General features: G+C 50.5%; 1 protein-coding gene across 6 annotated transcripts in view; it reads left to right on the forward strand.

Moving 5' to 3' along the window:
* The first annotated feature begins 1,056 nt into the window (after positions 1–1,056).
* Positions 1,057–16,958, forward strand: part of AFDN (afadin, adherens junction formation factor) — a 113,142-nt gene continuing 97,240 nt past the window's right edge. For all 6 annotated transcript variants that reach the window (XM_068985422.1, XM_068985420.1, XM_068985424.1 and 3 more), the window contains exon 1: positions 1,057–1,161. In XM_068985422.1, coding sequence (XP_068841523.1) covers positions 1,057–1,161 — 105 coding nt within the window. The remainder of the gene's footprint in view (positions 1,162–16,958) is intronic.

Below are 16,958 nucleotides of genomic sequence, written 5' to 3' on the forward strand. Positions count from 1 at the left end.
GAAATAAATGAATGTGGGGTCTGCGCGGACACCGGGAGCCTAAGAGGACAGTGGACAGGCAGCATCTCCCCGCGGGGGCACCTCGGGGGACCCCCCGCCCCGTGACTGGAAGCCTGTGCTAGGAGAGGACGGGTTTTCCGGTCCACACGTGACCCGGACACCGCGGGACAAACACGGACAAGGGGGCCCAGCCCCGGGCGGGGCAGACAGGGTCACCCCGGAGCTGGCCTGGTCGGGCGCTGCGGGGCCCGTGTGGTCAGCGCGCACAGGGGCTCCGCGCGTCCTGGCCACGGGGCCCCGACAGCCCAGTGCGTCTGGCCGAACCCGGCCCGCCCGGAGGACCCGGTACCGTCCATCCGAACTCCACCCACGAGCCCGACCCGAGGCCGGCCGACCCAACACATCAGCATATGGACCCAGCCAGCCCGTCTGAACCCAGTACCGTCCGAACCCGGCCCCCCGATCGGACCTGGTACTGTCCCTCCGAACCCCGCCCACCCACACCCCAGTCGGACCTGCTACCGCCGGTCCAAACCCGGTACCGTCTGAACCCGGCCCGCCCATCTGACACGGGACCGTCGGTCCGAAGCCGGTACCACCTAAACCCGGCCCGCCCGTCTGAATCCGGGACCCGCCTCCGCATCCGGCACGGCCCGCCCCCGGCGCGGCGGTCGGACCCGGCCGCCCGCCGGGACCAGCCCCGCCTGGCGCGCGCGCAGCAGCAGCACCTCGCGGAGGCCGGCGGCGCGGGCGGGCGGGGCGGCGCGGGCGGCGGCGCGCACGGCGGGCGGGGCGGCGCGGGGCGGGCGCTCGGGGCGCACTCACACCGGCCGGCGGCGGACGCGGGGCCGGCGGACGCGGCCGAGCAGCCCGCGGAGCCGAGAGCCGAGGCGGCCGGGCCGGGGCGCGGGGCGCGCGGGGCGCGCGGGGGGCGCGGGGCGCGCGGAGCCGGGAGCGCGGGGCGCCGGCCGGCGGGACCGAGGCGGACAGGCGGCGAGCCGGGCCCGCCGACCCCGGCGCGCGGCCCCTCGGCCGAGCCGACCCCGCGGCCGGAGGATGTCGGCGGGCGGCCGCGACGAGGAGCGGCGGAAGCTGGCCGACATCATCCAGCACTGGAACGCCAACCGACTGGACCTGTTCGAGATCAGCCAGCCCACCGAGGTGCGGGCCGCGGGCGCGGGCGGGGCGCGCTCACCTGCGCGGGGCGGGGGCGCCCGGACCGGGGGGCGCGGGGCGGGGGCGCGGGGCGCGGCGGGGACGCGGTTGGCGGGGCCCCCGCCCGGAGGACCTTTGTCCCCGGGGCGCGCGGGCGTGTGGCCGGCCGCGGGGCTCGGCGCCGGGCTCGGCGGCCGGGCGCGCACAGCCAGTGTCGGGGAAGTTGTTGCGACCGTGCGGCCCCGCTGATAACGCGGCCCGGAATTGAACTCCGCGGAGAGGCGGTCCCTCCCATTCGCTGCCGGCGCTCAGGTGGACGGGCGGGCGCCCCTCCCCGCGCCGGCCGTGCGCGCGGCCGCGGGCCCGGGGGGGAGGGGAGGGGGCTGGGCGGGGGAGGGGCGGGGGTCCGGAGGGGGAGGGGGTCGGGAGGGGGAGGGGAGGGGGTCGGGGCGATCGGGTCGGGAGGGGGCTTTGGGGAGGGGCGGGGGGCGCAGGGCGGGGCGCGCACGGTGGCTCCGGGCCTGGCTGGGGGTAGCCCGCCCTGGGTGTGCTCCTGGAAAAGGAGGAAATCTCGCTTGCCTTCGGCCTGGGACAATGGTAGTTGTTTGTGGCAGAGAGGCTGAAAGAATTCCCAGCAGTTTTCTGTTTTTTAAATAGGTCTCCGCGTGCGTTGGTCTGGGAGAGGTGTGGGAGGGCCTTGGATGGGAGGGCTCGGGGAGGGACCCTGAGAGCCCATCCTCCAGCCCGGAGAGAGACACCTTACCCGGGACTCGTATTCTCTTAGGGAATGATTTTACTAGCATCTATTTCTGATTTCTCCCAGTAGGTAACTACAAGTTAATACTGTTTACTGAAATGCCGTCTTTAGGGCCCCAATCCTGTTGGACGAATTTGAACATTGTCATGAAATTGAATCCCTTATCATTAAACCCCAGTTTATAGTTTTGAGCAAACTTGACTTTTAGCGTCCCAGCGTCTTGATTTTGCCCACGATGGGGGGGGGGGAGATCCATTTCTTCCGTCTGCACTGGCAGAGCCATTCGTCTTAATACGTAGTTGAATGCCAATATGAATTATTAGGTTCAGGGTGCCAATTTGAACACTTACGATAAGTTACTCCTGGTTCATAACTCATCTTCTCTAATGATTTTACGAGTTAGGTGCTAGTAAGCATTAATAATGCGTAGCTGTGTTCCTTCATAGGTTTATTAGCAGGTCTTTGAAAAGTGCCGCGCAGTCATTCAGCCTTCAGGATTATGTTGTCTTTCAGAATAATGAGTTCATTTTTCTTTTTTCTGGTTTAAAAAATTCGGATGTAAAATATTTTGGTACATAGTTGTTTTGTTTTTCTGTTTGAATGGACCTATTTATATCTGTTTTTTCAGAAATTTCCCAAGTCTGGTTGAGAAAAGGAATCTTTTTTTTCAGTTAAGTGATAGATAATTCAGTTTACTCTTTGGGATTCTGAATGCATTGGCATTTTTAAAAATCCTGAATCAGAAACACAGTTGATTTTATTAAATTCTGTTTTTAAGCACTCGGTTGAGACTTCTGTCCTTTCTGAGATACACTCTCTGAGTAGTTTTTAAGTAAAACTGGCCTGTCATTCAGAGAAATATGTTTTTTTTCTGGTTATGCTGTGGGTGAAAAGTTGCTATGCAGATGTTGAAGCAAAGCAAAAGTTGAAGGACATTTCAGGCAAATGATTATATATTTCATTTAGAAATGGCAGCCCACTCCAGTGTTCTTGCCTGGAGAATCAATCCCATGTAAAGAGGAGCCTGGTGGGCTACAGTCCACGGGGTTGGGAAAGTGTCAGGCACGACTTAGCAACTAAACAACAACCTCCCCACTGACACCTGAACATTTCTAGAAAAGATCCTCCAGGATTATATTAGAAAGTGTTTCTTGATGAAATAAATTTTCTTTTTAAAATATCCGTGTTGTTTTCTTAGCTCTTACGCTATATCTGGTGCCCAGTTTACACTTTCATTTTTTTGTTTTCTGGAGAACCTTGGCCTGCTGTTATGTCTGTGTTTATTCTGGTCTTTGGAAGTTTAAGCTTCACGTTCAGCATGTATTTTTCATTATCATGAAGGTGAACTAAAGTTAATAATTCCCTAAATCAGTATTTTAGAGCCAGTGGATTCGAGTTGCTTTATCTAAACTTTTTTGTCTGAACTTTTTTTAATATCTGGGAAATGATGAATTTTCACTCTATTTGTCCATCACCAATAATTTTCTTTGTAAGAATGTAACATAATACTGGCCTTTATTATGGTCAATAAAGCAACTTTACTTCAGAATTTGATTTGTAAAAATAAGATGTAAGGCATGTATTTATATATTTGGAGAATCTTTTTTATGTACATACGAGAGTGTAGTTGTTGATTTGTTTTCTTCTGACAGCTTTTTTGGAGGGGTTGCAGTGATCAGTGAGTGAAGTGAAGTCGCTCAGTCGTGTCTGACTCTGTGAACCCATGGACTGTAGCCTACCAGGCTCCTCCCGCCATGGGATTTTCCAGGCAAGAGTACTGGAGTGGGCTGCCATTTCCTTCTCCAGAGGATCTTCCCAATCCAGGGATCAAATCCCGGTCTCCTGCATTGCAGGCAGACGCTTTACGGTCTGAGCCACCAGGGAAGCCTCTGTTACCAAATTACATAACTGTTGACCATCTGTGATTGGTGGTTTCAGGCAGCATTGCCAACTGCTGATCTGGGGTGCTTGTGTTTGGGGAGACGATAAGCTTGGCTTTTTGGATTACTCTCACTTTTAAAGAAAATTAGAATATGTTTTAACTTCTGCTTTGGTAAGTTTGCTTCATATTCACCTATGTGTGCAGAAGGGCTTCCAAAGAAGAAACAGATTATATTTTATCATTGTGTTTTTCATCCCCGATTATATTTAAAATGAAAGTTGGTGATCTAAACTTAGAGTCAGTGCTTTATCACCAGGGAGTTGATATTAAGCTGTGTTAATATCTTGATTACCATGGAGAGCTATAGTGCAGGATAACGCTTATAAGAGCTTCTTAGTCCCCCTGTCCTTGTCTTACTTTTAGTGTTAAGCCTTCTCTTTTAGGGGTTTCTGGTTATTTATCACAGCAGAGTTCTTGTTGCTCATCCCTGTTCTTCCTCGGAAGAGTGCTTCTCTGGTTACCCAAAAGTCTGCATGTTGTTTTGGGTGTTTAACTGATTTTGTCATTACAGCCACTGGTTTTGTCTGAATCATTCTCTGATTGCATGAAGGCAAGAGCTTAGCATTTTATTGTTTGAAATGTCAATTTTATGTCTGTCACATGGTGTGTGCTCAGTAAATACTTTGTGAAAAGAATGCTGAATATGGCTTCCTCTTTGTGTACCTTTATTCTTGACTCCACAAGGATATGAGCTTTTAAAAAACTTAGTGAAATTGTCTGTTAGACTGTTAAATATTTGTCGTTTCATGTCTTATTCTTTTGCATAAACTTTACACCTAAATGCAAAACCCGTGCTACGTAGTTAGTTGACCACTTCACTTTTGTGAGATATTTGTTTTGTGTATTATTGAATTCATTGCCTTTTTTTGGCATCGATGGGAAAGAGGTTAACCTAGAATTTTTGTGGACACCCCTCTATTCTTTATTGAAGGTGAGTATGTTATACTTTAATACTCTGATTAGTCTTGAGAAGTAATGTGGTGCTTCATATTACCCAGACTACCCAGAGGTGCGTGTAAAAAATAACTCGTAGTTTGTCAGCAGAGGTGGAGTAGGAAGTCTTCAGATGAGCTCGTAGTAATTGCATAATTTGGAGCTTAAACTGGGCTTCCCTGATGGCTCAGATGGTAAAGAATCCACCTGCAATGTGGGAGAGCTGGGTTTGATCCCTGGGTCAGGAAGATCCTCTGGAGGAGGGCATGGCAACCCACTTCAGTATTCTTTCCTGGAGAATCCCATGGACAGAGGAACCTGGCGGGCTACAGTCCAGGGGGTTGCTAAGACACGGACATGACTGAGCAAATAAGCACAGAGTTTAGAGTTTAATCTATACTTTGGACTAATGCTGAGGTTGTAACTATGCTTTATCATACAACGTAACTATATTTGAGACTGTTTTGGAAACAGCAGTTGTATTATTAAACCTTGGTACTTCAGAAGATCTGGTGACTAGTGTGTAATGAGATAGGCAGTTGCCAGTGATGTGTCTTTAGTATCTATAGGCATCTCTATTCCTTTAAATCTTTTTTCTTCTGTAGTAATTGGTTGTGGTTTGTGCTTGTGGGTGTGAGGTCAGGGCACCATTGTCTCCTCACCTTGACTGGAAGCTGCACCTCAACCAGCTTCGCTTTGCTGTGTTCCTGCCAACGAAGCAGTGATCTTGCTGTATGCGGTTTATGGGCTGAATGGAATGCAAATGTTGTAAACACAGGCCTTTCTAGAATTGTCAGATTTTGATTGTGGTTAATAGTAGAATACAGAGGTCCAATACCTTGGCCACCTCGTGCGACTAGCCGATTCACTGGAAAAGACCCTGATGCTGGGAAACATTGAGGGCAGGAGAAGGAGGGGGTGACAGAGGATGAGATGGTTGGATGGCTTCACCAGCTCAGTGGCCATGAGTTTAAGCAAATTCTGGGAGATGGTGAAGCACAGGGAAGCCTGGCGTGCTGCAGTCCATGGAGTTGCAAGGAGACACCATCTAACAGCCGAACGACAGCAGTAGTTGAATAGCAGAAGTGGTTCTTTCATATTCGTGAAAAAATTTGATTCACTGAAAACCAGGATATGATACCAAGTTGGCTGGATGTTTAAGAGAAAAAGGTTTAGGGTTATGTCAATAGGGATTTAATTGAGTAATTGTAGTATATAAAGCATTATTATTAGTGGTTGGTTATTACTCTGGTGGCATAATTTGTTTATAAACAGTTTTGCCAGACTTGAACTTGAGTGTAATATCAGAAAACACTAATGGATAATATAGCAGTTATTTTGGTAGAAGCTTGCTTTCCTCTATTATACATAAATTAGACGTGAACAGTATTTATGTAATGTAACACTGAACTGACCTCTTCAGTGAAAATGATTTTCAGGTTAGGTAGAGTCTGTTGGTTTTCGTTCAGTTTTTCGGTCGCTCTTAGTTTCCTGGCTGGTTTTGTTTGAGGTGCACTCAATTGCTGTGCTGATGCCTAGGACAGTGGTGGGAATGCGTGTGACCTGTGGTTGTAAGTTAGAGGCTAAGTGTGCCCGCAGCCCCACACGCTGGGGGAGGACGCGTCACCGTTGAGCCTGTCTGCACCCCGACGGTGGTGCAAACAGCAAGACCCGGGCTTCCATAGGGGCTCGGGTCTCCCCTGGCTCCCTGCAGCCCCCCAGCCCAGCCCCAGCCCACCCCAGAGCTGCGTGGAGGGGCTGGCCCACGACACCCTGCTCATGCTCCCTGTTGCCTGGTGGGTTTGCTGTATTCTCAGTCACGGCTTAATAGTTCTCTGTTGCTCCATTTCACACATGTTCTGTTAAAGGAAAGTCAGGCTCCCGCTGTCCACTAGTTTAAGCCATTTGTTCCTTTAAAGAACATACTTTCTCTGTTCCCTTGTCGGCTAATAGTGGTACTTTCCACCGTGACTTACTATTCTTTTTATTTCCTGAGTCTTGCAGGAGGGCCGGCACAAAGTCTAACTCGTAATTTCCTTCTGTGCTGCTATTATCGGCTTTTGGTGTGGAGGCTGCAGGTTGCCAGTTTCCCCCTTTTGCTTTGAGTCTGGCCCAGTTCTACATGGTTGGTAGAGGAAATGGTCTGGGAGCAACAGTGGAAGCAAATATTTAAAAACCACTGTGTTCTTAAAAGCACATGCCTCTCTCCGTATACACACCTAGTTCTGGACCTTGGGAAGGTGTCTTGCAGAGACATTATCTTTAGGTAGGTGTTGATATTATTTTCTGAATAAATTTCTGAGTGCTCCAGATTTACAGAAAAAAGCTTGTAAAATCTACCCTGGTTTTATATCGTGTCCGACTCTTTGCGACCCCATGGACTGTAGCCTACCAGGCTCCTCTGTCCATGGGATTTTCCAGGCAAGAGTACTGGAGTGGGTTGCGATTTCCTTCTCCAAGGGATCTTCCCAACCCAGGGATGGAACCTGGGTCTCCCACATCGTAGACAGACGCTTTACCGTCTGCGCCACCAGGGAAGTCATGTAAGTTTATAGTGTCCCATTATTATACATGAGCTTCTTAATGAGTTCTTAGGTTATCTTACGTTTTTCACTGTAATGTATTTTTGTGTTGGCAAGTACTTGGGGTCATCATTGGGGTGATTATTCCTAAGAGACGTGGGTAATAGAAGTAAGAGTCAGTTTTATGAAGATTTCCGGTTTGAGCCTAAGTGTTTCCGTTTCTGCCGCTAACTCTCCTCTGGAAGATTGTTTAAGCCTTTTTCCTGTTGTTCGGTTAACATCCATTTGTCTCTTTTGCGCTTTGAATGGGTCTTGTACCCACGTGTGGTTTTGGGCCGACCAAACCCGCACCACCGAGCGCGGCGGTGGAGGCCCGTTTTCGGACCACGGAGTCCCTGTCGGAGCTCAGGGGTGCCGGTCGCTGGCGGCCCTTGCAGGACGGGGCTCGCTCCCCTGCTCGCGGTGCGCCCGCAGCTCCGAGGTGGACGTGCTTCTCCGTGAGAAGCGTGGCTCGTTGCGTCCGCTGCCCGCGGGCTGTCCGCGACGTTCGCTGGACTCCGACGAGCCGCCCGAGGCCTGCTTGCGCGCTTCGTATTTCAGCGAGCAGGGTGCCGCGCCGAGGTGCTTGCGTCCACGGCTGCTAAGACTGGCCGTCCCTCCTGTTCCATCGGAGACAGCCTTGAGCGGGACGGGCCCTCTTCAGGCGTGACTGCCGCGGGGACGCGCGCCCCACTGTGGTCGGTGAGCGCGGGCCGCCCGCCGCCCGCCGCCCCTGCCAGGCTCCAGCGCCTGCGGCCCGGGGAGCGGCGGACCTCACCGCGGACCTGAGAGGGGCCAGGCCGCCTGCCTTAGTGTGAGCTGCTGCCTGGAACGCTTGGGGATCGCTTTTAAGAGTTTTGGGTTCAGCTCATTTTTGAAACATTCTAAGGCAGATATTAGAGTCTTTATTAATGGTTTTTTCCAACTAGGGCTATACAGATACATATCATTTAAAGTCGAACATAATTCTCCTGATGATAGAAAGATAGGTTTTAACATATATTCATTTATCTTGCATATATTTACTCATTTTTATTTGTAAATAGCTATTTTCATTTGTTGTTGTTCAGTCGTGTCTGACTCTGTGCGACCCCATGGACCACAGCACACCAGGCTTCCCTGCCCTTCACCATCTCCCAAAGCCTACTCAAACTCACGTCCATCGAGTCGGTGATGCCATCCAACCGTCTCATCCTCTGACGTCCCCTTCTCCTGCCTTCACTCTTTCCTAGCATCAGGGTCTTTTCCAGTGAGTTAATTCCTTGCATCAGGTGGCCAAATTATTGGAGTTTCAGCTTCAGTGTCAGTCCTTCCAATGAATATTCAGGACTGATCGCCTTCAGAATGGACCGGTTGGATCTCCTTGCAGTCCAAGGGACTCTCAAGAGTCTTCTCCAGCACCACAGTTCAAAAGCATCAGTTCTTCGTGGTCAGCCTTCTTCATGGTCCAACTCTCACATCCATACGTGGCTACTGCAAAAATACCAAATTTGAATTTGTAAGATGCAGGCATGTACATGTTTGCTGTTCAGAGATACTGGCTACAGCCTAGCTGAAGGGTGACTGAAGTTTCCTTGCCCTGATTCACCCGGGCTGTGGTGGGGCCCCCTTCCTCCTGGTCAGTATCTAGTTCTGAGCTTTGGAGTCTGACATTCCGGGCAGCCTGGTTGGCAGCTGCGTTGCTGATGTGGGCTCCGTCTCTGGCACTGGTCTGCGCTCCCAGGCCTCCCCTTCCGAGCTTGAGCTCTGCACGATGGCAGCGGCCGGCTCGAGAGGGCTCTCTCCTGCTGTGTTGGCTGTGCTTCCCCTTAACGTAACTCTCCCTGGAGAGAGACAGACTGCACAGATTAGTGTTTATAGTCTGAGATCCACCATGCACAACATGGGGCTTTAATACTTATAAATAGTATGTGAGCATGCTGCTTTTAAAAATGCATATGGCAAAAACGAACTATGAGAATATTGAATTTATGTTAAAGATTACCGACACTTAAGATTGATTTATCTACTCAGTGGCACCGTTTTGCAGCGGATACGTTGTGCTGTTCTTCCATGGGTGAGGCGTAAGTTCATTTGAAGCTTTGGTGGCCACTTTCTTTTTATAGGTAGTATTACTAAATCGTTTCGATGGAGCACTGTTTTTAACCACATAATGAGACATATTTATTAATAGACATGTTGTTTTAATTTGCCAGGGTAATACAATACAGATCCGAAACCTGAGCTGCTGAATAAGTGAATCTGTGAACGGCTCCTTTGTGGATGAGCTGGGCTTGTCTTACTCAGGAGGGTCCTGCCCAGAGCACCGAGGACAGTGTCTTCACCATGGTTCATGTTGAGGACCTCAAGTACTTTGAAATATGTTTTTAATTCTGTTTTGGCAAAGGTGGCCTTGTATACTTCATAGAATAATTCGTGTGTTTTTATGCCAAACTTGTTGATTTCAGTTTTTAAAAATAATTTTTTATAACCTTCATTGAATTGTTATTTTGCAAATGTCAAGAACAGTAAAATTAAGGCCAGTAAATCTGGAAAAGCACTGAGAAAACTGGTGATGTTGTTTTATGGTTTATTTCTGAAGTATATTCTTGAAAATGTAGTTAGACGTGAAGGAGTTAAGGCATTTGCTTTCTTTGTATTATGAGAATTGTATGTTTCTTTTGAATGTTTGGAGAATGTTTGAAGTATACATACTTAGTTATTAATCACTTGCATTTTTAACCCAGTACTAGGTCATTTGTTATTGATCATGTTATTAAGTTTACAGTTTTTGTCAGGAATCCAGTTTTTAAAAGCTTTGTAGGTTATTCTGATGATAGCTGTGATAGTTAACATTCTGTGGGCGTGTAGTGTCTGTGCACTTGACATTAGTGTGAGTGTGTTTTCTGTATTATCTCCCTTAGTTTTCAGAGCAGTCCTGTTGGTGGGCGGACAGCTGGTAAGCTGGGGGCAGTGATCTGCCCAGGTCGCATGGTTCTAGAACAGAGCGTTCTTGTAACTCAGCACTGTGGACTCTGAAGGTGTAGGATCACTGCAACAAAAACAGTGCCTGCAGGTTTTATAGAAAAATACTTTATAAGTAGAACAACTTAGAGCATAATTTTAAGGAATAACCAGAGGCATGATACAATGAAACGTTCCGTGTATGTGTATATATATTTTCTATTAGGTATAAAAGTAATTGCGATTTTGGACTGAAGTTTAAATGGCTATAACTAGGCTCAAATGCATCTTTATTAACCAAAATAGGAACCATTACAATCCACACATTTTTGCCAGTGAGAAATAAATTTGTTTATTCCTGTAGCATAAAAATCCATGCTGTGGGATTTGAGGAACTCTTGGAAAGGATTTTCTGCCTCCTTCTGGTTGTGGGAGCATTTTCCCTGCAAAACTTTGTTGAGATGCTTGAAGAAGTGACAGTCGGTTGGTGAGACGTCAGATGAATATGGCAGATGGGGCAAAACCTGGTAGCCCAATTTGTTCACCTTTTGAAGTGTTGGTTGTGCGACGTGGTTGAGCATTGCCACGTGCGGAGGAGAGCTGGGCCCTCTGTCGGCCAGTGCTGCCTGCGGGCATCGGCAGGTTCTGCTGCACCTCATTGATTGGCTGAGCCTACTCCGCAGATGTAGTGGTTTTGCCGGCGTTCAGAAAGCTGTCGTGGATCAGATCGGCAGCAGACCCCCAGACAGTGACCACGACTCATTCGGTACAAGTTTGGCTTTGGGAAGTGCTTTGGAGCTTCTCTCAGTCCAGCCGCTGAGCTGGTCATTGCCAGTTTTATAAAATCCACTGTTGGTCACATGTCACAGTGCAGTCGAGAACCGGTTCATTGTTGTTGCACAGAATAAGAGAAGACAGCACTTTAAAATGACAGGTTTTCAGAATTGAAAGAGACATGTGTACCCCAGTGTTCATCGCAGCACTGTTTACAATAGCCAGGACATGGAAGCAACCTAGATGTCCATCAGCAGACGAATGGATAAGAAAGCTGTGGTACATATACACAGTGGAGTATTACTCAGCCATTGAAAAGAATACATTTAAATCAGTTCTAATGAGATGGATGAAACTGGAGCCTATTATACAGAGTGCAGTAAGCCAGAAAGAAAAACATCAATACAGTATACTAACACATATATATGGAATTTAGAATGATGGTAACGATAACCCTATATGTGAGGCAGCAAAAGAGACACAGATGTATAGAACAGTCTTTTGGACTCTGTGGGAGAAGGTGAGGGTGCGATGATCTGACAGAATAGCATTGAAACATGTATATTACCATATGTGAAACCGATCTCCAGTCCAGGTTCAATGCATGAGACAGGGTGCTCAGGGCTGGTGTGCTGGGATAACCCAGAGGGGATGGGATGGGGAGGGAGGTGGGAGGGGGGTCAGGATGGAAACACATGTACACCCATGGCTGATTCATGTGAATGTATGGCCAAAACCACCACAATATTGTAATTAGCCTCCAATTAAAATAAATAATAAATAAATAAATGACAGGTTTTTCTGGTTGGCTCCCAAGCACCCACTTGTCAAGCTTTTTCACTTTTCCAGTTTGCCTGAAATGCTGAATGACAGTAGAGTGGTCAACACTGAGTCCTTCAGCGACTTCCCACGTAGCTGTAAGAGGGTCCGCCTCGCTGACTGCTGTCAGTTACCCGTTGTCAGCTCCGGGCGGCCGGCCGCTCCGCCCCTCGTCTTCGAGGCGCTTGTCGCCTTTGCGGAGCTTTTGAACCCCCACTGCGCTGCCAGTTCGTTAGCAGTTCCCGCCCAAAAGTGCTGGTGCTGCAAGTCGTCTCTGTTGCTTTACGACCCATTTTGAACTCGAATAAAAAAATCGCTTGAATTTGATTTTTATCTAACATCATTTCTGTAGTCTAAAATAAACATAAAAGAAACAGCAGGTAATAAGTCGTTGGCAAAAAGAACGTGAAGCGAGAGATGTGCGCTGAGATGACGTGTGGCGACCACATCTAAGAATGTCTTCCAGCCAGCGCCACTCTGCAGCTAGCTTTTGCACCAACCTGGATGTAAACATGAGTGTGTAGGTTGGAAGGCCTTGCTGTGCCTTATCTTTAGACGGGTGAGTGTGCTGTATGGTCAGCGTGGAGTGGCCGCCGTCTTTTCTCGCTGTCTGCAGAATTGGACAGCTCGTGTCTTGCACGGTCACCAGCAGCTGGAGTGTGAAGTGTGTCCGAGATGGAGTAGGCTCCTGTCCCCCAGGTGGCCCGTGCTCCCCGAGGCTGGGGTCCTGCCGAGTGGAGGCCCTGTGGCCGGGATCCAGTGTCTGCTCACCTGGCCCCTTGCCTCCTGAAGGGCCTCCCGCCCCTGGGGCCGGGTGTGGCCCCGGCCCTTCCCTGGTCTGAGCCTGAAATGGAGTGACAGGTGAAACCTGTTTGCCCGCTGACTTTGCCTTCCTGGGGTGCTGGTCACATATTAACTAGCAGTTTCCCCCAGGTGACACTGCGGTTTCAGCAGAGTCCTCTGGAGCTGTTCCCTGGCTGTTGCTGACGATTCTAACTAACATCTCCCAAGTAAATAGTTGCCCTTCCCAACCTGGAATGGAGGATTTCAGACCAAATGGCCGTTTCAGGGGGCCTCCCGAATCACTCTCTTCCTCCTCTGCTCGGGAGCCTGTTTCCTCCTCTTGAAGGAGACGGTAGAGCGTGGAGGAGCTTCCTCGCTGGGAGCTGAGTGTGCTTTTCTTGTACGAGTCAGGGACTGAACACTTGACCTGGGCAGCTGCACGCCCGCCGCCCAGGTCTGCGAGGCCAGCGGCCTCGGTGTGCTCCCTGGGCTGGTCTCGCGAGACGGCTGGACGCAGGGAACTTCAGGTTGGCACCCACCCTGCTGTCTGTGTTCCTACCACTTTGAGGCTGCGTTTGCCTCTAGAGTCTTGTGGTTCATAGTCCGGTGCAAAATGTAATTTAACGTTGAGGTTCGTAGTGTTTTTCGAATACTACATGTTTGTGGTTTGCACAGCTTCTAAGCAAGTTTCTGATGCTCAGGAATGTTCCATGTATTAGTCTAATAACGTTTTTAGACATTTTCTATTTAGTGTGTGTAGTTACAAAAGCACGTGATTGGTACCAACAGCTTGATTCTTGAGAAACCGTGCAGATTTTACATTAAATAGAGTGATACTTGCTGTTTGCATCTATGAACGTCTGAGCAAAAAATTCAGAAACGGTTATGCACTCACCTCAGGGCCTGAGTGTTGTGAGAGATTGCTTCTGTGGCATATCTGTGTTTATTTCTCTTTCTAGTGGCTCAGTGCTTTTAAAATGATGGCATTTAGGCCCTCTCTTGGGCCTGTCATTGGGCCGGGGCAGTGTTCATTCATTCAGAGTGGTTTTCCAAGCGCCCGCTGTGCTTTCGGCGCTGTGTGCAGGGCCTGGGCCTTCCGCAGGCAGCCTGCTGTGCCGTCCGGGGTGGAGGTGAGGGGGCTGCCCGGTGTCAGGGGCCCTCAGCCTCCAGCTGCAGCACCCTTGGCACTCACCTCCACGGGCTGGTCCCTGTGAGTGCGGGGCTCTCAGAGCTCGGTGGAGCCCTGTGCTTTCCGCAGCGGCTCCCGTCTGAGTGTGCAAGAGCACTGGGAACTGTGTCTGGGTCCTGAGGAGCAGGCGCCCTTTGCAGCCGTTGACACGAATCTTCGGATGACAGGGAACCTTCTCTGTGGTTCTGCGGAGGGCGTTCCTGGCCGAGAGCATGACTCACTCAGCAAGTATGTGCTCAGCTGATGCCCGTGGGGCTGGGGTGAGCCGGGAGATGCCTCCAGGGGCGCAGCCTGTGGGGGGTTTGCCCCGTGCCGTGCGGGGCCAGGAAGCTCCTGAGCCGAGCCTTTCCTGGGGCGTAGGCACAGCTTCCCACAGTGCATTTCAGGAAATGTTCGCTCTGAATCCTGAGGAATTTGTAGAAAAGGTGGAAAGCTGACTTAGGAAGAACCTGTTCAGTCTGTCTGTGGGCCTGTGCGCACGTAGGCATGCCATTCCTCAGCTCTCTCTGCGCCTCCCTGAACCCGGGTCCTGGGAGCTTGCCTTCTTGCACCAGGCCTGACCGTGTGCCTTGCTCTGGCCGGTGAGTGGCCCCCCTGAGCAGCAGCTCTAAGCCCCAAATCCACCTTCTGTTTCTGCTCGTCCCTCTCCCATGAAGCCACGTCCCAGGCGGGGCTGGTGCGGAAGCCTGGAGTAGAGAGGTGTGGCGTCTGAGAGCAGCGGGACTTAGGAGTGGGGCGCCTGAGCTCTTGGGTTTTTCTGTCTTTGCAGCATGGCCTAGTGACTGAAAATTGTGTGTGTCTGTGTTTGGATGTACAAGCGTGCGGCTGACTCATTTGAAAAGACCCTGATACTGGGAAAGATTGAGGGTGGGAGGAGAAGGATACGATAGAGGATGAGACGGTTGGATGGCATCACCGACTCGGTGGACATGAGTTTGGGTAAACTGCGGGAGTTGGTGACGGACAGGGAGGCCGGCGTGCTGCAGTCTATGGGGTCACAGAGAGTCGGACACTACTGAGCGACTGAACTGAACTGAACAAGCGTGCCTGCTGGCCCATCCGGGCCAAGCTGCTGGCCGCTGGCTGAGGAGCTGCACGTGTTAACAGGTGGGTTTCTTATGGGCCTTGTAAGCCAAGGTAAGAACACTGTAGGTGGAAGAAGGTGGTGACGTTTGCAGTTGAGCTCTCCGGGCCTCCCAGGCGGCAGAGGCCACAGGGCGAAGGGGATGCGGCCTGGCAGCAGGAGGCTGATTGGGTGCAGGGCCTTCGTCCTGTGGAACGAAGGCCACGGCTCACAGGCAAGCAGAGGACGAGAGAGCCGTTCGGGTCATCCCAGGTGTGCACTCGGCTACTAGGTAGGTGGTGGTACCCTTGAGTACATGCATGCGTACTAAGTCACTTCAGTCGTGTCAGACTCTTTGCGACCCCGTGGACTGTAGCCCGCCAGGTTCCTCTGTCCATGGGATTCCCCAGGCAGAATACTGGAGTGGGTTGCCTTGCCCTCCTCCAAGGGATCTTCCCCACCCAGGGATGAAGCCCAAGTCTCTCCTGTCCACCTGCACTGGTAGGGGGGCCCTTTACCACCGGCACCCTGGGAAGCCCTGGCGGTGCCCTTCAGTTCAGTCCAGTGGCTCCGTCACATCCCGACTCTGTGCGACCCCATGGCCTGCAGCACGCCAGGCCTCCCTGTCCTTCAACAACTCCCGAAGCTTGCTCCAACTCACGTCCATCGAGTCAGTGATGCCATCCAACCATCTCACCCTCTGTTGCCCCTTCTCCTCTTGCCTTCAATCATTCCCTGCATCAGGGTCTTTTCAAATGAGTCACCTCTTTGCATCAGGTGGCTAAAGTATTGGAGCTTCAACTTCAGCATCAGCCCTTCCAATATATATTTAGGACTGATTTTTCTTTTAGGGTGAACTGGTTGGATCTCCTTGCAGTCCAAGGGACTCTCAAGAGTCTTCTCCAGCACCACAGTTCAAAAGCAGCAATTCTTCATCGCTCAGCTTTCTTTATATTCCAACTCTCACATCCATACATGACTACTGGAAAAACCATAGCTTTGACTAGACAGAACTTTGTCAGGAAAGTAATGTTTCTGCTTTTTAATATGCTGTCTAGGTTTGTCATAGCTTTTCTTCCAAGGAGCAAGCTTCTTTTGATTTCATGGCTGCAGACACCATCTGCAGTAATTTTGGAACCCAAGAAACTAAAGTCTGTCACTGTTTCCATTGTTTCCCCATCTATTTGCCATAAAGTGATGGGACCGGATGTCATGATCTTCGTTTTCTGAATGTTGAGTTTTAAGCCAGGTTTTTCACTCTCCTCTTTCAATTTCATCAAGAGGCTCTTTAATTCCTCTTCACTTTCTGCCATAAGGGTGGTGTTATCTGCATATCTGAGGTTATTGATATTTTTCTTGGCAATCTTGATTCCAGCTTGTGCTTCATCCATCCTGGTGTTTCTCATGATGTACTCTGCGTAGACATTAAATAACCAGGGTGACAATATACAGCCTTGACATGCTCCTTTCCCAATTTGGAACCGGTCTGTTGTTCCATGTCCGGTTCTAACTGTTGCTTCTTGAACTGCATACAGATTTCTCAGGAGGCAGGTAAGGTGGTCTGTTACTCCCATCTCTTAAAGAATTTTCCAGTTATCCTTTAGCCAGAGTTGAGAAAAACAAAAAAAAACCCTGACCGCCTGCTGTCTTTGTCCAGCCCTCCCCTGCTGGTCTGCCCTTCTGCAGCGGCCTTGACGTGAAAGTGTTAGTTGGTCAGTGGTGTCCGACTCTTTGTGACCCCGTGGACTGTAGCCCACCAGGCTCCTCTGTCCATGGAATCTTCCAGGCATGAGTATTGGAGTGGGTAGCCGTTCCCTCCTTCAGAGGATCTGCCCGACCCAGGGATCGAGCCCGCATCTCCTGCGCTGCAGGCTGATTCTTCACCATCTGAGACCCCAGGGAAGCCCTGATGTGCTCCTCGCCGAGCCAGGCGGCCTCACTGGCCTCCCGCCTCCTGTAGCGGTGTCTGTGTGCTCCTGCGCTCCCCTGGTGTCACGGGTGACTCCATCTGGCCCCTCTTTCTTGGCGCTGTATTTTCA

This window comes from Capricornis sumatraensis, chromosome 13 (genome assembly GCF_032405125.1).
Source record: "Capricornis sumatraensis isolate serow.1 chromosome 13, serow.2, whole genome shotgun sequence".
In the NCBI taxonomy this organism is placed as follows: Eukaryota; Metazoa; Chordata; class Mammalia; order Artiodactyla; family Bovidae; genus Capricornis; species Capricornis sumatraensis.